Source organism: Solea senegalensis, linkage group LG11 (assembly GCF_019176455.1).
Source record: "Solea senegalensis isolate Sse05_10M linkage group LG11, IFAPA_SoseM_1, whole genome shotgun sequence".
Classification (NCBI taxonomy): Eukaryota; Metazoa; Chordata; class Actinopteri; order Pleuronectiformes; family Soleidae; genus Solea; species Solea senegalensis.
The window spans coordinates 10,512,302-10,533,705 of NC_058031.1; the positions used below are offsets into that span (position 1 = coordinate 10,512,302).

Consider the following 21,404-nt stretch of genomic DNA (forward strand, 5'->3'; position numbering starts at 1 on the left):
TCACCTTTGCGACGCTGGCGACGACATTTTATTCATTAGGTGTCATGACGACTGTTTTGTGTGGCAAAGAAAAGGGGAAAAGAAAAGGAATTGAAAGAGGGTCCAGGACGAGTGTAATGTTCTTTACCAATGTCCCCTCAGCCTGCAGAGGTTAATGTTTGGAAACAATTAAGTGCTGCCATTAGGCGCGTACGCGTCCTTTTGTAGCTGTTTCGCCTGCAGCTCCCCCCTCTCCTCTGTCCTTGACATTTTGCATTATATGTCGCACTGTCTGTGCTTCGTGGCCGTCTGTGTACTGTCATCATGTGAGTAAAAGGCTCTCAAGTCACAAAATAAAGGCGCACAAAGGACAAAAAAACACTAGAATTAGTGCCCTGTAGTTGTCTGCTTGCATAACTTCACAAACTATTATTATCACAGAGGCACCGACAGGACAGGATATACCCACAAATGTTTGGGGCCCCCCCAGGTTCAATTTTTAACAACAATAAGGCCCCGAATCACTTCTCAAACACTGACCAACATGAGCCATGTCCAGTGTCAAGTGACCTGTGAGTGGCAGTAATGAGCCTGAATAAGCAGAAAACAGATGTATATTCTCTTCACCGTCTCGTGCCAGAAATCCATTTGTCACTTTCCCACAAAAAGAGAAAAAAAACTAACAAACAAACTCATTTCCGTGAAAACAATATCAACACAGATGGTCTTGTTGTTTTTCTATCGCCATTACACTGAGGAAACACTTTTAACATCATCATGTCACTGTCACACACACAGGAAATACAAGTTTCACTTCCTAAAGTTCCAGTGTGCGACCTCTATCGCCCCCCTGTGGACATGTGAGTAATTACCACAAAATACAGATTTGACCTAGTTTTTCTCCCCTGCTCCCCCGCTGTCTCAAGATTTTACTACAATATTTGGTGTTTTCTGTCTTTTATGGTCTTTACTTGACCAGGAAACTTACTTAATATCGGATTATCACGTTTATGATAAGACAGAGTGGTAATTGCCTCATTAGGACCAGGTTTTTGGTCTACATTAGCCCTTATTACAACCTTATTTTGAAAGGGCAGACGTAGTCAAACCCAAAAAAACATTGCTTTGGGACCTAAAAAGTTGGTTCTTAGCTGGAACCAAATAATAGTTTGCAAACCGTGACATCATCAGTGGGCGTGTCTTATTCTGGGTCGTGAAGACAAACAAGAAGTCGAGGAAGTATTGAGAAAAAGTGCTGGTGTTCTGTTTACTTTGTCCTCCTACTCTGGTTCCTCTTAAACTGGTGTGAACGTGGGCTGGTTCACCAGAAAACACCAAGGTTCTGAGATTCCAGAACTAGGTCCAGAACCAGAACCAGAACTGTGTCTGCCTGAAAGCATTAATGAGGACTTTTGGTCTCATTTATGCCTGAAAAGAGGCAACAAAGTAAATACACACACACAAGCTTGATCTGCAAATGGCTGCATAAACTCTGGAGTTGTTACTGCTACAAACTTAAATATATGCATTAAGTTTGTTTTATTTTTGAATTTCAAGACTATTTTTCCATGGGTTGTTGAAAGAAGCCGAAGATTAACAAGTCATTTCACGGGCAGTGACAAGGAGGTGAAGGTTGTGTCGACTTCTGTGTAACAACAATGGTAATAATAATAATAATAATGATCATCATCATGATAATAATCATAAAAACACAGGTCCGTGCATAAATCCTGCTGAGGTCAGACCCAGTGAAAAGTGCTAACTATTGATTTTCTGCTGTTCCACGTTAGGTTCACTGAAGAAAAGAAAATCACAAACACAGTTGAAATCGATGCGGGCGACCGCGTACAAAATGTCACAACACGATTCGCCACATTGTGCATTGATTTTATGGAATAGAGAGAAAACGTAAGCAGAGACTGTGGTTAGTGTAATAATCTCCTTCAAAGACTCGTAATATTGCGTGGGCTTTTATTCCTCAGCTGCCATGTATCCAGAGATATTTACTAACATTACACGTCCGCCCACAGACGCCAAATTATATAAAGATGAGGCTGAATGTGGACTTTAAAAACATATATGACTTTTACTGTGTATTTTAAATTCAAAGGATACACCCTATGAAGTATATTTAGGTGGAGATGCAAGTCCCTGGATTCCAGGTTCCTTAATTAAACATTATTTCAACTTAAACGTAGTTAAATAACAACTTTACATTGTGCGTATATGTCACATAGTTTTATTTTTACATTAAATCATATATCAGCCTTTTTAAGTAGAGGTTAAGTCAGTTTTTAACACAACTTTTAATGACATGACTGCTGAGAAACAAGGAGCTGACACTGTCGCTTTATTTTGTTAGCATCTGTTTTTATTTTTTGGATTTTGCTTTATCCATGTTTTGTGTCTTTTTAGATGTAATTTATTGCTTTGTGTGGGCTTTGATACTACTATTTATTCTGCCTTTTATTTATTATTCTGTACAGCACTCACAAATAAAGTTGGATTGTATTGGACTTCCTGCTCAGTGTTGTTCTGTTCTCTTTTTACTCGTCTTATATGCAGATGAAATAAATGTACATGTGCACATCTATGCATATATGCAATAAACGTCTATTTTGATTGCATAAAAACACAGTTATGGACAGTTATAAACTGTCAGACAGTCAACTCCACCTCCACAAACACAAACATACACATAAAACCAGGCACAAGTTCTATTAAAAGTGAGGTTAGTCAAGGTTTATGTTCATTTACAAGTTAATTTCTATCATTTCTATCATGATAGTTTCCTACTTTGAGTCACCTGTAAATCTTTAATTAAAAAAAGCGACACAAATGAAGAATTAGTCAGTGAGTAAAACTCTGGAACACGGAGACAAACAATGAGCACACGTTTATTCCTCTTTCTCTTGGCACTAACGCTGCGTTTTTAAACTGGCTCCTGAGCAGAGGGAGAATCGGCTTCAAACAGACTTTTGTCACATTAAAAATAAAAGACGGAAAACCCAGGAGTCCCTGAGTTCTCTGTTACCAATATCTGAAATAGTCCGGGGTGTATTCGCTGATGAAGTGCGGCAATTTAGTCTTTAGCTTCCCTCAGATTGCCTCATTTACTTCCACCACAGTTACTGATCTCCTAAATTTTGAAGCTCCCTCAGAAACACGTTTTAATATCATAAAAATCTACATCTAAACTCTTCAAGACTTCATCTTAATAAGACTTAAAGACCGTGTGAAGAAAATGGGGAGCTTTAGTAAAGACTAAAAACTGTTTCTCTTCTGACTTCTGTACAGGATCTTTTTAATCCGTTAAAAATATGAAAAATATGTCTATAATAACCACGATGTGAAAACACACATAAATGCTCTGACAATTGATTTAAAATTCACCCGAAAGATGAAGGAAATGATGTATACTCCTGCTAAACTGCAAACAAAATGGTGAAAATGGTGCTTTTCTACGTGTTTGTTTAAGAAAAGGTTTGAAACCCAAGTGTTTATGTTGAGAACTTTGGTTTCCACTAAAGCGTGTACATGTTTTACTGTGTTTTCTTCACCAGTCGATTTTTGCTGAAATTTACTTGATTTTAAACTTAATTTTTAAATTTGATGATTTTAAACTTTTTTTTAATCATTCAAAGTGATCAGTAGCATATTTCCCTGTGAGGTGACAATGTCAACTGAGCTATTGTGTTCTTGAGTACTAATTGTTTGGTCCATGAAGTGTTGAAAAATGTCAGTGCTTACCAAACCCCCAAAATAATGTCTTGTTTTGTCCACAAAGGAAAATGATTCTGTTTATTCTTCTTTTAAGAAGCTGGAAAATCACGGAGCTGGTTTGAATTATTAAAAACAACACCACAACGCTCAAACCCATGAATCGATGATAAAAATAGTTGATGATTAATTAACTGATTAATCATAGCAGCCCTCATTTTTAACTTTAATTGTTATCACACTATATTATAATAATCTACAACAACAATAGTTATCGACTGGAGCTTGAAATTAACTTTTCAACATTGCCAGTTATGGTAAAAAAGTGCCATTACCATTTCTAATCTTTATTTAAAGTTCTAATCACACATTGGTCACAATCTGGTGAAGTAATGAGTCAGTTTCTTTTTCTTCGCCTCCTCATGGTCTGATCTAAACGTCTGGGATGAATACTGAATCATGGTCGTGATAAATGTGTCACGCGTGGGTCATGTGTGTCAGTGAGGAGGGGTGAGGAGGGGTGAGGAGGGGTCAGCCGTGCTCGTGTCGCTGCTTCCAGCTCAGCTCCTGGCTGAATGTGTCATCGGCGCTGCAGGATGCAGCAGGGCCGAGTGAAGTGAAGCGGGAAAGCAGTGACAGGTCACATGCTGTCCATCACGCTGCTACTCCTGTCTGCCACCGCCGAGCGGCTCGTGGCTCACGGCTCGTGGCTCCGCGGCGTCTCCTCAGCCTTCGCTGACGTTTGCAGGATCACAGGATCGATGACGGCGTGCGAGCGGCAGATTTAACACTGACCGGCATGGTTTTCCTCTCAAAACACGGGCCAGTGCTCGCTCAGGCTGGTGCAAATGACTTCTATCAAATGACATTATCTTCCGCCATGCTCCACTACAGTGTATGCTTGTCTCCTCCAACCTTGTGCTCAATAAATCACACTTGAGCACGGGGCAGCGGAATATCAGTGGAAGATTTATTTACGCCGGGCTGCAGATTTCATTAGCCGCCTTATGATGTCTGCTACAGCAACAAACACACCTGAGGACAAGTCACCTTTCAGGCTACAAGGTCTCCTCGCGCATTTACAGGAAGCTGAGCCTGAGAACTTTCAGGGCTACTTTTAGCCACTTAACAAGAGGCTCAGCTCCTAAAATCCATGCCTACTCATGTCTACACTATCTTAAAAACAACTCCTTATTACACAGTGTTTTGTGTGGAAACTCAAGTTTGTCTGGTTTTGTAAACAACTTCCTCTCTGCACCAAAGCCCATCGAGAAAACTAGTGATTTTACATCACAGCACTCAGGAGTTGTTGATCCACTCCTTCCTCAATTAGTGAGTTGAAATGGGTCATTTTGTGATTTCTGGGTTTTAACTCTTTGTTCAGATTTATCTCAGTGATAAACACTTTACATAAAAGGCAGCAGGAGACCAGCAACTCCTGTGTTTCCATGAGCTAAAAAACACAGATTTTCTCCAAGGAGTTTGGTGTGGGAGAGTAAGCAGTTTTCCAAAGGTTAATCAGGTGTAAGGGCTACTTTTAGCCCAATAACAAGAGGCTTACCTACTAAAATGCTGCTTTTAAACTCATTATTACACAGTGTTTTCCAAGTGGAAACTGAAGTGTGTGTGGTTTTGTAAATGACTTCCCCTCTGCACCAAAGTCCATGGAGAAAACCAGCGATTTTACATCACAGCACTCAGGGGTTGTTGATCACCTCTGCCTCGATTAGTGAGTTCAGATGTGTTATTTTGTGACCCTGGGGTTTTAAATCTTTGTTCCGATTTATCTCAGTGATAAAAACTTTACCTAGGAGACAGCAGTAGACCAGCAGCTCCTGTGTTTCCACGAGCTAAAAACGCAGATTTTCTCTATAGAGTTTGGTGTGGGAGAGGGAACACTGTGAGAGCCTTTAGTTGAGTGGATTAAATCATTTTTGTCCCTGCTGGCTGTGCCTGGTTCTTACTGCAGGGGGCGCTCACAGCTCAGTCAGCAATGTCTATATGTTGGTGTCTCACATAATTACAGAATCACACACCTGAGGAGGGCAAGCAAGGTCTCCAGAGAATCACACATGTCTCATTAAGGCAGCAAAGTTGACCGTTAATATCTTGTTTTTGTTGTTTTTTTGCACCGAGGATTCTTTGCATTCCAAACTGCACGCTATTTCACCACCGGCGATAATGACGGAATCTGCAGGAGGCAATTTAACCGCTCTCATGATGCTTTATGACATTAAAGTAGCTCTTTCAGGTTAAAAGTAGATAAGAAAGAAAAAAAAGTCAGTGTAAATCACAGCAGCGAGAACATGTTGTTCCCACTAATTCAGGCACATTTGTATGCCGACCGACGACGTGCGTGCGTGACCGCGCGACTGCTGGAGAGACAGTTGTTTTTCAAGCAGGTGCACTTAAAAGTACTATTTTTATTTTTGAAGCTCAAACCACGGGGGAAATTGTTTTTTTCCCTCTGGAGCGTCGACGTGCGGGGACGCAGGATGAGGTTTGATCTGTTTTTTGTTTTTAAGAAAAGAGCGCACGGCAGCTCCATCCTGCAGGTAATTATGGGGATAAATGGAGAGAGGTATTAAATAAAAACAAGACTTGAATGAGCCGGCTTGTGCATCCTGTCCAAAAAAAAAAGAAATCTATGTTAGATAAGATGCAAAACTATCAAGATGGTGGACCTGGAAGGCTGTTTGTCTCCTGTGGTTTAAATTGTTTTAACATACTATACTATGTCTTTTTGTCAAAATGTGGACGACATACTATACTATGACTTATTTTTCCAAATTTGGACGACACTATGACTATTTTTCAAAATTTTGACGACATACTATACTATGACTTTTTTGTCACATTTTGGACCACATACTATACTATGACTATTTTTCAAAATTTGGACGACATACTATACTGTGACTTTTATGTCAAAATTTGATCCACATACCATACTATGACTTTTTTTGTCACATTTTGGATGACATACTATACTGTGACTTTCATGTCAAAATTTGATCCACATACCATACTATGACTTTTTTGTCACATTTTGGACGACATACTATAATATGACTTTTTTTTCAACATAAACGTTTTCCACAATGTGCATTCACAAACTCAGCTAAAATAAAAATAATTATATATCACGTTCTCCCAAAAAAACCAGCGTATAGTTTCACTTGACTAAAATAAATGTGACCCATACATGGCTGTAGAAAGAGAACGGTATCCTATAATAGTGTATGATAATTATTATTTTTTTACCTTATTATGCATGATAATAAGTTAGAACGCTACTTTTATTTTGAGGTTTTTACATGCCACTTCTGCTTCCTGTCTGTCCGCCGTCATATTAATAAATGAGAAACAAAAAACACAAAAAAGGAATTTGCAAAAACCAAATTTGGGCCGTTATTTGGTTTTGGTTTTAACATTTTTCTTGTCTTTTAATTCTGTGAGCAAAATCCGTATTTTTGTATTTTGATTTTGTCAGAAATATGATTATACTTTGGTACCCTGACCACTAAAACTGAAAACAAACGTTTTTTTTTATTGACGGTCCCTAAATAGAACACCCAACCTAAAACTAACTTCATCGAGGTTAAGGACGGATATATGAACTGCAATAACTGTAATGCCAGAAAGAAACTACAACGTCTCTAAGACGAATTTAATAAAAATAAGAACGAAAAGAAGAAGTGAAAACCTGTACTGATAAAAAAGAGTGGACAATATTGTATGTGTGTGTGTGTGTGCGCGCGCGCGCTGTTCGGAAAATGAAAGACTGGTGGGAGCTGTCCTCTGCAGATATGGTATCATGTGTCTGAGTAGACTTACTGGAAGTTACAAGCATCGGGTGAAATGACTCAACATTACTCCGCCTACGTCTCATTCTGTGGAAGTTTACCATCCCCAGTATCCACCACTCTCTCTATTACTCTCTGTTTTCTACCCAGTACACAAACCCCACATGTGTTCACATCATGTCTGAAATATATGTGTGTGGCTGATCTATATTTAGGTTACAGTTTCATTCCTGTGCACATGTTCTTTTAGATTAAAAGACAAATTCCACAAACTCAAGACGAAACACAGACTCGGTGAGGTTTTGTTTTGTGCTCTCTCTCTCTCTCTCTCTCTCTCTCTCTCACACACACACACACACAAAATGATCATGTATGAACTTGAACGTGAGGGCAGGAAATAAGGCGCGCTCGTGGTACTGCGCGCACTAACAGGGAAGTGAGACTAACCTACTTTCTGCTGCTGCTTTCCAAACTTCTGTGAAATCTGCCCCGCGTTTAAAACATAAATACACGCCGACTCGGTGAAAAATCGCGGAGGATTGTCTGTCTTCCGAGGACAAGTTGGTCAACTTTACAGAGTGTGATGGATGTTGAGTAGGACACTGGGAGTTCTCACTGTAGACAGTAGAAAACGAGGAAGAGACAGCCGACCACAACACACAATATCAATGTTTCTGAAAGCAACAGTGAACTGAAGGTAAGAGTGAGGGTTATTTGTGTTGTGTTGTCCGTGTTTGTGTCCATATTTGGTCTTTTCAAACGTGTGAGAAATGTAAAAACAAACAAACAAACCAAAAAAGCGTTGACGTGGATGTCAATGTCTTCTCTGTCATGCCCTACTTTCAAAAAAGAAACTAAAGGGAAGGAAGAAAAAAAACTAAAACGGGCTACATGACTATATCCTGCTCAAATTTCTCCATTAATAACGAAATGATGTCATAGTTGTACCATCACAACAGTCTCCAGATGTGCTGCTGTCAATCATTGTTGTTTTGCACAAAGTTAGTTATGTAACACTCATGGCAGCAGCAGCAGTAGTAGTAGTAGTGTTGTCTTTCTACTGTTCTTATATATCTATGCAGACAATAATAACACAAATTATGTGGCATTAACCCCTTTTTTTTAGTGGAATAGACTTTAATATTGTTAGCAATGTCATATTCATGCCACATGTTTTTCCCCAGACCAACACAAACCTTCATGAAACACATGGATACAATGTGTTGCTGCATTAAACTCACCATGACAGCGTGTGTTTAACTCTTGATAAGTAAGACCAGAGTTTGCAGTTGTGTATACATAGATAGAATTCATCAATGTATTATACAATATAATCTATATATTGTACAATATGAGAAGGGCATTATAATACACAGGTCCATTGTGTTATAACTGAGAGAGGATATATATATCTTAATATCTATAAATTATGTTTTAATTAAGTTACAATTTACTGAATATTAGAACTCTTACTTGGAGTATGGCATGTGGGATTCATTTGGTTGCAATGCACAACTTTTAAGATATTATCCAATATATACTGATCAATGGAATTGTAATAATTTTGAGATATTTCCCTGAAATTGTTCAGTCCTTTAATATGAGCTTATGGAATGTAGAGTTTCAGCAGTCATGGTTTCACTGTGCCAGAAATAGTTCTGTGTGCATCTTTAGAAATCCTGAAAGACTCATTCTGGAACTTACTTACAGCACTACACCTCTCATACATCATGAGGCAACAATGCGGAAATGTCTATTATTCCACATTAATAGTAGGTTCCAATGAGTTTTGCATGTTTACTTTTTTATCAATTGGCATTTTATACAGAGGCGGTCACTTGTTGTTGTGCAGACTGAAAGAGCCTCTGAGGAATAAAGTAGACATTTGATTTATGCACGTGAGAAAAGTTTGCTGCCAAGGCTTCCTGCCAGAAAAACTTTGCACACAGTCAACACCATGAAAGGGCACACTTACACGCATGAAATGATGTTTTGTCCTAAAATGTATGCTCTTGTTTGTTTGCCTTGATGCTCCACGGTAATTGGATGTTTTTGAATGGTGTTCATATAGAATTGATTTGGTATGAATTACATTGTTTTTTAACAGGGTTGGGACAATACCACTTTTTTCACAAACTTGAGTATCTATAGATACCAATTTTAGTCCGATATAGTCGTTTTAGACCATTTATGAACGATGAAGCTGTTAACAACACATTAGTGCAGTGTCATTTGAAAGTAATAACATAATTCTCCAACTGTGTTACAAATATTGTTCTCTCAAAAAAGAAGAAATAAACATATACAGTCTGTGCAGAGTGAAGCATGTAATTTATAGGATTTTTATATTTTCATCTGTCCAATAGTGTTAATAGCAGCTTACTTATATAGCTCTGCCACTAGTAATTTGCGTCTTGATATGGTATATTACATATATGGACTTTCAGATAAATCTATTTAGATAAAAATGCTAAGTTGTGCAGCAGTATTTTATCTGCTGTGAATCGTAATAGTTCCTTTGTTTTTTTAAGGTATACAACATTTTCAAATGACAATATTGACAGGACACATTTTGCACATATGGTGTAATGGGATCAAATGTTTCCATATGTTAAAAAAAAAAAAAATGTTTTTCCTGTTGTGTGATGGTTGCAACATTTTGTTAAATCTCTGTGGGATGCCACACACACAGAGAGAGAGAGACAGACGGAAACAGGAAACTGGTCTCAGGGATTTCTGGAAGGAGAGAAAAGCTTCTAGGCTTTAGTGCACACCAGGGACGACTCTGTGCCCATCATGACTTGCACGATTAGAGACAAGTCCACTCATGTGGGAGACAGTTTGTCCATCGCAGAGACTCGCGTGACCCTGGTTGTTTATTAAACTACAATGACAAATACCAAGTGTGACGTGGTTGTGTCTCAGTACATTACACTGTGAGGCTCCAGCTGGGAAATGGATTGCTAATGGTTTTACTCTGATACTGTACTGTACATCTTAACATGATGAATCATGCAGTTGTCAGTGATGTCAGCGATATTTTCTCAGTGATAAGTTTTTATTTTTGCATAAACTCAATCAAAATGCTTCCTTGTGGAAACAGAGTTCAAAGGACTGTATTCTGAAGCCAGTTTAGTAGTTTAATGAGCAAATTTGAGCCTAAATTCAGAGTTTTCACTGCTCTCTTTTAACCCACATCATCATGGTAACTTAGGGTCTGAACATAACCGCATGTTTTGTTCAGAGTTTGGGGTTAAAATGCCTCCATTTCTCAGATAAACAAAACACTGAACAAACTCTCGTAATAAAACCAACAGCAGAGCGCAAATGTTTGACACAATAACCTTCATGAATTCACAAAATAATTTTTCCTTTCATTGGTTTTAGGTGATATTAATGTATTCATTCTGAGTATATCATGTCATCCAACACTAAAGGAACGACGAATGAACAGAACTGCAACTCACAGCACTGGTTTTCTGGAGTAACAGATGGTCAAATGTAACCCTGATAATAATGTGAAATATGTTTAAAAAGGGTCTGCAGTTGTCACATTAATGAACATAAGGTTTACATCACCACCATTTTCCTCCAGCAAGTTTTGTTGAGCACAGATTATAAGTTAATGTTCAATTTCTGCCAAATCATTTCACCTAAATCTTAAATGTTAAGATAACTGCTCATCATTCGCCAGAGCTCAACGGTAAGGACTTTGTGGACCTTTGAACTTTCAGCAGTAGAAGAGTTTGACCCTCTTAATACCACATGAGAGTGGTAAAGTCATGAAAGTTTAGAAAAAGTACATTTTTGGTTATTGGGCCGTTTTTTGTCTTCTTGGATGTCCTGGATTTGAACTCACGGATCAGTGCCGTAGGAGCACCCATGGTAAATTGCCTTGGGAATAATACACCACTCCTTATATGGTCACATATTCAAGCTTTAAAAAAAAAGCGTGTGTTGTTGAGTCATAGTTATTTATATCACATTTTAGTAGTGATATAAATTAGCAATAACTGTGAAGAAAACAAAAAGGGAAGATATTGGAACATATTTCCAAATTTCACGAATTCAATTTTAAACATTTTCAGTACTTTTTGTGTGTTTGAATGGTTGGTGAAAATGTTTATTATTATTATTATTTTTTTTAATCAGATTGTCTAGTTTTTGCTGAAGAAAAGGATCTATGACGATCTATGTTGCACATTCTTAGCCTCTGTATATGCTGTACGTTTAAACATAGTAATGGAAAAATATGTCATGCTTCTTCAGCCACTGAAAAAATGTGGTCAAATTTAACAATCATGCATCGCATCATCTCGCTCTGACCATTACAGACCTGTTTGACCATGACTCAGTGGCTGCACATGTCCCAGATGATCCACTGCCTGCCGGATGAGACCATCAACAATCTCTATCCCCCGCAGGCCTTCCCCATTGAAGTTAGACATTTTTTAGCTGAATGGCTCGAGAACCAAAGATGGTAAACACAAACGCCGCACACACTACACACGGACAAATCATATGTGTATTTTATAAAAATAGTTTGAATGCACTGTGTGCATCTTTGTTGGTTACATGAAGGCTTTGTATCCGCATGTTTCAGGGAGGACTTTGCGCCGGAAAAGGTGGAGCGAGCAAGCCAGGCTAAAGCTCTGTTGGACCAGATTATCAGCATGCTGCAGTCCATTTCTCAGCAGAATAGCAACGTGGTGGTCAGGATGAAGCTGAAGCAGATTAGCAGGACATTGGTAAGAAGGATTTTCATATACATGCTTGTCTTCAGTGACTGAGACAGGAAATGTTCTCCTGAGCAACATGAGACATATAGGAAATAGTTACTGAACCCAAAGAACAGATTATATGTTTCATGTATCTGTGACTTGTTACATTATGGATAATGTTCTGCATACGACTACTTCATAAGACAATCTAATGAGACAAGTGCTCGCTTTACAGACTGGGTTCCAACAGCGGCCTCTACAATTTGCAGTGCTGGTCAGGGACATCCTCACGAGGGAGAGGGTTCTTCTCAACACAGTAAGATCCTTATTCATTATTTGAGAGCATGTGAGGTCATTATCCACAATCAAACATATGTCGGTTATAGAAAGAAGCATTCATTGTTGAGGAGTAGTTTCTAACAATTTGTGCTCACAGATAAAATAGTTAAAAAGAACTCATTACATTGGGCATGTCTCTGGATGTGGCTTCTATCTTTAAGTGGAATGAGCTGCTTGACAAACCCTGAAAATCAAAGTTTACACATGAAGTCATCAATCATTTATATCCGAACACAAACAATTCACACATGACTCATGGTGTTTGAGGATATCATTCTGTCATTTTGAAAACAGGAAGTGGTACGAGCTTTGTAGTGTGGTTGTGAAAGGCCCGACATTCTCAGTAGCTCTTAAGTAGCTTTTAATGATATCAAAATAAGCTTCTGTTCTACGTCTGCAGCCAACTCAGGGCCCCAGTCCTCAGCAGTACCCACCACCATATGAAAGCAGAGAGTCCTCCTTCCCCAACACGCAGGACGTAGACCACCTGGTCCTGAAGGTGCTGGAGGTCCAGGAAATCCGACAAAAGATGCACCAAATGCAAGAAGAGCTCAACTGGGAGAGACAGAACTATGAGAGTCTACCAGGTGAGAGATTCCTGTATTTGAATACTATGGACACACAAATACACACAAATACCTCCCCATAAAGACTGAAACTGGAGTAAAGCTGTTTTACTATAACCACAGTAAATGTTTGTAATACTGTAAGGTTTCCGACCTTTTTCTGCCATTTCATTTTATACATTACATTTTATTCACCCTGTATGTGGATGCAGGAAATGTAGTGACATTTACAGTAGTTATAAATTCCAGTTCTGTGTATATTTAATAATATATAAAACTGCGATAGGACTCTGCTTCTCCCGTCCCCACCCCAGCACCTTGGTGCATTCTACTTTAGTGAGTTACTTCCTAGTATTGTGCAATCTCAACCACTTACTGGAAGACTTACTATTGGGAAGATATTGTGTGCATTATGTCAAAGGTTAATGTGTGAAATGTTAATGTCATAAATTCACTTGTAGACTGAACATGAAGAGCAAACTCATTCATAGGTGAGAATTAAATATATTCAAGTACAAAAGGGAGCAACTTTAAATATCACAGCCAATGTGACATGTTGACTATATAGATGTGTGACTTCATCGCATCATCATTTGTTTAGTCCTGGTCAGTTGGAATTCCCCTGTTCCAACAAAAAAGGAAGGAAGTCTTTTACAATACTTTTCAATGTATAGTCCATGTACCAGCTGTACAAAAAATGTATACACCTAGCCAAGCTTTCTGTGTGTCCTTTGATGGTCACAATTTCCCCCGTCCACATTTAGTTCTTTATTATCTGCTGTTTGAACAGGGACAATTCAACAGAACGGAATGGATCCGGCACAATCTGAAATCCATAAACTCCAAACCAACATCCAGCAGCTGGAATACAATGTGAAAACAATGGCCACGGTGAGCTTCTGCTTCTTACCCCCACCTGCCCCTGTGCTGTCTGTGCAGTCAATACTGATAGTATTGCTTGGCAAAACACAGCATACAAAAATGTTTCAATCCAAGACCAAAGGTTACACACTGTAGCTTTGACAACACAAGACATAGATGATATAGTGATGATATAATATCAAATTGAAATGAGTGTTGTGTGCGTGTGTATTTTTGTGTGCATATGTAGTATTAATCCACGTGTTTGTGAGTGTGCGTGTGTCAGTTTAATGTGTCTGGCTACTGGCTGTTGCAGAAGCGTTTCCAGCTGCTGCAGGAGTGTGTGGACTGTCTGGACCAGTGTCAGGTACGACTGATCAGCAGACTGAAAGCATGGCAGTGGGAGCAGCACAAGGCCACCATCGGACATCCTTTTGATGAAAACCTCACCCCCCTGCAGACTTGGTGAGGCACATGCCTCCATTCAGGCAACAGAGGAATTATGTTGTCAGCTTTTCTCTCTGTACATCTGTGAACATGATAACATAGGACTGCCTTGAGAATTTCTACAAATGTGGCTTAAATGTTTCCCCTAAGAATGGATTGAAAAGAATTTGGTGGTCAAGGGTCAAGCTCACAATGACCTCACAAGAAGCTATAACTCTAAGGAGCACAAAGGCAGCCTTTATTGTGACAACATAATAATAAAAAATAGTTTACATTTTTTTCAGATACTGGATTGTACAGTATTTGTTACTGGTTTAGGTGTTTCACTTCCCTGCTCATTGTCTGTGTACGTTTCTTTTAGGTGTGAGCAGTTACTTGCAGTGAACGGTAAGTTGAGACAGGAATTGATGCTGATTGTGGAACCGATCCCAGAGCTCCAGGAAAGGCTGGGGAAACTTCAGCAGGTTCTGATTCAAAGGTAACGTTGTTTTTCTGTCTTTGTATTTTCCTAATTATGAATTATTTTCAAACTAGAGATATAATCCATTCAATTTAAACTTTTCCTTCTTTATAATTTCCAAAGAGCTGCAAAGAAGACTCACTTTCATACATGTTTCCTCCCTTATGTAACTGCCGTCTCCTGCAGCTCTCTTGTCGTGGAGAAGCAGCCTCCACAGGTCATTAAGACTCAGTCAAAGTTCTCCACCACTGTGCGATATCTGCTGGGGGAGAAAATTGCTCCAGGGAAACCTGTGGTACTGAAGGCACAGATCATTAATGAACTGCAGGCCAGGAATCTGGGCAGTGTACCAGGGTGAGTCATACCCTATATATATATATATTTATACCCCTTTTGGGCATGTAAATGAAATCATTGTTTTCTTTTCTCTAGTTGTCTATGATTGTCCGCTGAAACAATTACTCGATTATTAATTGATTACTAAATTCATTGTCAACCATTTTGATAATCGATTAATCTGTTTGAGTGGTTTTTTTTGTTTTTTTAAAACAATTAAATCAAGTTTCCTGATTTTTCAGCTTCTTAAATGTGAATATTTTCTGATTTATTTGCTCCATATAACAAAGAATTGATTAAAACTCAGTCATTTTGGTTTGTGGACAAAACAAGACATTAGAACATCATGATTTCCACGTTTGAGAAATGCTCAACATTTTATGAACCAAACGATTACTATGGAAAATAATCGACAGACAAATTTATGAAAATAATTGTTAGTTGTAGCCCACTTTTGTATCATCATTATAATTTTTTTTTTTTTCATTTCTATATTATATATATGTTGTTTGCATGTTCAAAATAAACTTCTACTGGCATTAAAGTACCAGGGTCATAAATGGATTCCATTGTATTCAATAGATTTATTTGTTTTACATGTAGCAACCTTTGTTGAACAAAAGCATGAAGTGTTTTTAAATCATAATTTGTGAATTGTTTAATGAATTCATGTGAACAGCTGTACCTGAAAACCTTTAGTTTACAGTTTTATTAAATGAAATAATGCTGTGAAAGCTTTGGCCATTGGCATTATTATTATGACAAATCTTATATTAGCAAGATCAAGTATACCCAATATTTGGATTGGCTTGAAAATCTGAAAAAAATGATAAACAAAGGGACTTGATTCGTGACAATGATTCATTTGGTAAGATTTTAAAAAATGAACCATATAAATGAATTTAATCAACGTTTGAAGAATTTGTGAAATCATAGACCAGACGTGACCATCCTGGATTTTGTTGTGGTCCATTGAATACAACAAATAGATAAATGATCCCTCATGACCATGAGGTTCCAAACACACACGCACACACACAGATTTTGGAAATTTGCCAAAGAAATTTGATTGTTTTTCCTGCAGTGAAAATGTTGGGGAACTGATCAACAATACGGCCGTCCTCGAACACAACACAACCAGCAAGAGCACATGTGCCACCTTCAGGAATATGGTATGTTCTGGTCTTCATTACCCTGACCATATTTAATTTTTGCTTTATTATAAAAAAGTAACATATACATATCTATATATCTATATGAATATGTATATATATATATATATATATATATATATATATATATATATATATATATATATATATATATACACATATGTATAAAAACTCTTATTTTGGTTCCACAGTCCATTAAGAAGATTAAGAGGGCTGATAGGAAAGGATCAGAGTCTGTGACAGAGGAGAAGTTTGCATTCCTGTTCTCCGCAGAAATCACCATCACTGGCTGTGACACTCCCTACAGGATACAGGTACAACCCATTTTCCTGTGTGACGTTAAACTAAACACAACGTTGTTGTGAAACAGATCCAGCAGTTGTAAACTGATCGTAAATCTGTGTCAATAATTGCAGACTTTTTCACTGCCGGTGGTTGTGATTGTCCATGGAAGTCAGGACAACAACGCTCTGGCCACTATCATATGGGACTGTGCTTTTTCGGAACCAGTAAGTGTCATAACAATTATTCTGCTATTTCCTCTTTTGGGTGTGTTGCATATGAACGGAAGGTGGTTCAATGACCTCATAAGGTTCCATTGGAAAAACACTTCACCTCAAGTATGAGGGTGTGAATTGGTATGTGATAGGAAAAACAAAACACTGCACATCTAAGCACTGAATGAAGTTTGATTTTGTCCTGCAAGGTGAGGACAGAGAGAGAGAGAGAGAGAGGGGGGGCAGGAAGAGGACACAAAGTTGAGAGAGAAAGAACACAGTTAATGGCATAGTGTGAGCACACCACAGAATTTTCCCCAGCAGTCTCGATGTATAGCAGCATAACTAAGAGAAGCCCTAACGATAAGCTTTGTCAAAAAGGAAGGAGTTTAGTGTGTAACTGCCTGTGGTTCTGGAGGAGTTTTCTTTCAATTTCTGTTGCTGACTAAGTAAAAGTCTGTCTTCTCTAAGTAACAAATGGACAACGCATACCTCACATTTGTTAATGTATACCAACAGTCTCGCCATCATCTCTTTGTCATCAGGACAGAGTTCCATTTATAGTGCCCGAGCGTGTTCCCTGGAGGATGATGTACAGCACGCTCAACAGCAAATTCACGTCTGAGGTGCAGACACAGCACAACCTGGACCACTTCAACCAACACTTCCTGGCCCAGAAGATATTTGACAAGTCTGACTTTGTCGACGACTTCAGCAACATGATGGTTTCCTGGGCCCAGTTTAATAAGGTACAATTGAATGTATGTTTTCTGGCACAGACACACACACAGACTGGCATCCACTCACATCTCACTGTGGTTTTCACTATTACAGGAGGTTCTGCCAAGTCGATCGTTCACCTTTTGGCAGTGGTTTGAAGGAGCAATGGACCTGACCAAGAAGCACCTGAAAACCTACTGGAGTGAAGGGTGAGGAAACTTCACAGCTATTTTCAAATTAGCAACCTAATTGCAGGATGCAATTCTTAAAACGTTTTTGCAATGTTTGGCTCCGTTAGGCTGATATTTGGCTTCATTGGGAAGCAGCATCTACACCTGATTCTCCAAGACAGGCCCAATGGGACGTTCTTACTTCGCTTTAGTGACTCTGAGATTGGAGGCATCACCATTGCATATGTTTCTGCTTCTGAGAGTAAGTATTTGACTGGCTTACGTTGTCTTCATTTGGACACAGATATAGCTATACATATATATTTTTATATCACTGTCTGTTTTTTTAAAAGTAAGGAGACCATAAAGTTGAGGCTACTGTGCTTTTACAGTTTGTAAGATACATGTTTGTTTTTTGTTCATTATTGTTACTTTTATTCCTATTTGTTGTTAGACAGTCTGATCAACAGTGTCCCACAGGTAACAGAGTGCACTGACACATCAAACATCCTTTTTTTTTTCTAGATGGGGGCCAGAAAATTCAGAACATTCAGCCATTCACCAAGAGAGATCTTGAGATCCTTAGCCTCGGCGATCGCATCCGTGACATCAATCACATAACGTACCTGTATCCTGAATTTCCCAAACATGAAGCTTTCAAAAAGTTCTACTCAGGTAACTGTCTTCAATGTACAATGTCATTTTTTCATTTTCCTAAGTTCAAGTATAAGCCAGGCAACTAACTGCTGTTGTTTGAAACAGAGCCTCAAATGTCACCCAGTGGGGGTTATATTCCTGTGTCCTTGCATACTAAAGTGGGCACGTAAGGAAACAACTTAATAAAACATTAGCTTAAGTCATTTTGACACTAATAGAAAACAATGGGAATGTGTCATATTTGTGTGTTTGTGTGCAGGGATCCTGGCTCAGCCACAGCTGCACCTCCCCTTGTGACGCCTGATAACCCCTGCAGTTCCACGTTCCCTGTGTAAGTGTCACGTCCTCACGTCTTCATAAATGAAATGTATTTCTACGCAATCGTTTTCTCTCTCTTGCTAGTGAGCAGTCCTTTTTCCACTTCTGATGTTTTTAATCATTATTCTATATTCAGATGAACATAATTTCACCTAAATTATACACACTGGTCCTTTTTTATGTTGGTTCCTGTTCCCACTCCCGTTTCATCCTTTTTCTTACAGGAATCCGTTCTGTCAGCCGTTCAGTCCGACAGACTCTATTACTCCATTAGAAGGGATGGACACCACAGCTAATCCTGAAGAGTTCGTCACCTCTCCTGTTGGTTTTCCAGAACACATGTAGGTGATTTATGATCATACCAGTGCATGACATCCATTTCCAGGTTCAATGTTTTTCTCCAGAATCAGTGTGACACTGCGAGAAGAGTTCATTATGTGTTATGTGTCTGTTGTCCAGTCCCACAGGAGACAATATGGACCTAGAGTTAGAAACTATTCTCCAGAACCTGAATAATTAAGAAGACTTCCCATCAACTCTGTTTTGGGAGTGCAGATGTCAAACAGTCTCAATATCAAGACAGCCATTCTTGCTCCACTTTCATTTTCCATCTTCAGCTTCATTTGGCTTTGAGTGAAAACTTTTTGGAGACAATTGTGGGACTCTCTGGGAAGAAGGAAATTAATTTACAGCAAAGAACTGAGAGCAAACCAGGTGAAAAAGTTCTGTCATTGCTGTTTGTCAGCCTTTGTTGCACTCAGACCTTTGTTTTTTGTTTTTTTTACTGATTTCCTGATGGCAATGTTGTTGATGCCTTTGTAAATGTTGCTTGCTTTTCATAAAATAGGTGAAATAATACAATAACCAATTGTACGTGATGATTAACAGTGAGGTTCATTGAAAGGAAAAAGCACATCACCACAGCTGAGAGTGAGCCAGATTATTTTTGATGCTATACAATTTTGTTGTCGCGTATTTTGTTCATTTGCCGTTTTTCACTGTATATAAAGCTTTGGTAAGTCACTATTGTATGTCACAGTAATAAACAGTATGCATGCTTTATATTAGTAACTCAAATATGGGTCAGTCGGGTCAGTGTATGAGACGTACCTTTGGTGTCAAAGTATTAATCAAAGTAATGATTGAGCTGTTTCGTACAACAGAGTATCAGGGCTACATGGAGAAAAAAGAAATTCATGAATAAAGTCGTAAATTTACGAGTTTATTCTCAGAATTTTACGACTTTATTTTTTTTCTCAATGTGGCCCTAATACTCCTAACATAGTTTTGTGTTCTCAGAGCTGGGTAGTATATTTTTTTTAAAAATAGCTTTTACGCGAGTTGAGTACTTAATAGTAAAGACATGATTGTACACTTCATTTTAAATCTTACAATATTAATCCGACATGGGTGCATTATCTTTACTTCACGGGTCTTTACATTTAATGTTCTGATTTTAGAAACTGTTTTACTTGTGTCTTAATGTAAATCAAAATCACACTTTCCCCTAAACTAAGTTCATGTTTTAAAGGTTTGCACTACCTACCATCACTGTCAGTTATGGGCATGTCATTATTGAACTATATAACACATACACTACTGTGCAAAAGTCTCAGGGCATCACTGGTTGTGTTGTCTTTATGTCTGTCTGTCATTCTGTCATCATTGCCATTTGGATAAGAATGATGTGAAGTTGGTCTTATATATTAACAAGCTGTTAGGTCATGATCAAGCATGTCTTGTATAAACCTGGCACATCAGTTTTTCACAGCAGATGAAATAGTAGGATAAACACAGGTTTTGCCAGTAGCATTAATTAGGGTCCCCTTCCATATTCAAGAGTGTCAGGGTCATGCTTTTGTTCCAGTCTAAGGACAGGTCATAATAAATAATTTTTAACATTTAGAAGCTGTTTTTTTCCCTGAAAGTTTTCTTATTTTAAAACTGCATACATCACTCACTCACTCACTCACTCATCTCCTACCACTTTATCCTTCACATGAGGGTCTCAGAGGCACTCGTGCCAATCCCAGCTGACATAGGACGAAAGGACAGGTTGCCATTTCATCACAGGGTCGCATAGAGACAAACATCCACTCTCACATTCACACCTACGGTCAATTTAGAGTGTCCATCTGCATGTTTTTGGACTGTGGGAGGAAACCGGAGAACCCATAGAAAGCCCACGCAGACACAGTGAAAACATGCAAAGGCCAAACTGTTTACGTGTTTCCCATATTATCTGTATGTGTTCCAATAAAGTCATTGAGAACTAATGATACTGTATGCTCATAATAGCGTTGCTAAACAACAACTGTAATGGTGACCTAAGACTTTTGCACAGTGCCGTCGTGTGTTGGACGTAACACATGCTCTTTAGCTGATGATGCTCTCAAGTGTCGATTATCTCTGTGGTAAATCAACACAAGGCTACTATTACAGATCTTGGGCAATCTTTTTGTGGCAAGTTTTGGAAACACAGTAGAATATCCTACAATCAGTTGCAGATATATGAATTGCAGCCTTTACACAGAAATAACTTTTGAGTGCCAAATGATTATGTACTGCAAGTTCTCAGAAATGTGCTTACAACTTCTTTGATATATACAGTTGTAAATCTCATCAAACATCTGTT

At 38.5% G+C, this 21,404-nt stretch overlaps 1 protein-coding gene across 1 annotated transcript; it reads left to right on the plus strand.

The window, feature by feature from the left end:
• Window positions 1–7,867: 7,867 nt before the first annotated feature.
• On the plus strand, window positions 7,868–21,400 carry stat6 (signal transducer and activator of transcription 6, interleukin-4 induced). Its single transcript, XM_044037290.1, has 20 exons — window positions 7,868–8,202; window positions 11,840–11,985; window positions 12,109–12,253; window positions 12,462–12,542; window positions 12,966–13,152; window positions 13,922–14,022; window positions 14,309–14,457; window positions 14,801–14,917; window positions 15,086–15,253; window positions 16,320–16,407; window positions 16,599–16,721; window positions 16,824–16,916; window positions 17,450–17,653; window positions 17,739–17,833; window positions 17,923–18,056; window positions 18,320–18,469; window positions 18,557–18,617; window positions 18,711–18,782; window positions 18,994–19,110; window positions 19,229–21,400. Exons 2-20 carry the CDS (start codon window positions 11,852–11,854, stop codon window positions 19,287–19,289), a joined length of 2,280 nt encoding a protein of 759 aa, XP_043893225.1. The 5' UTR covers window positions 7,868–8,202; window positions 11,840–11,851; the 3' UTR covers window positions 19,290–21,400.
• The last annotated feature ends 4 nt before the right edge of the window (window positions 21,401–21,404 follow it).

Coding starts and splice junctions, on each gene's coding strand:
- stat6 (XM_044037290.1), top strand. CDS start 11,852: ATGACTCAGTGGCTGCACATGTCCCAGATGATCCACTGCCTGCCGGAT. Junction 14,023..14,308: donor ATGTGAAAACAATGGCCACG/GTGAGCTTCTGC, acceptor TGGCTGTTGCAG/AAGCGTTTCCAGCTGCTGCA. Junction 18,618..18,710: donor TTGCATACTAAAGTGGGCAC/GTAAGGAAACAA, acceptor GTTTGTGTGCAG/GGATCCTGGCTCAGCCACAG.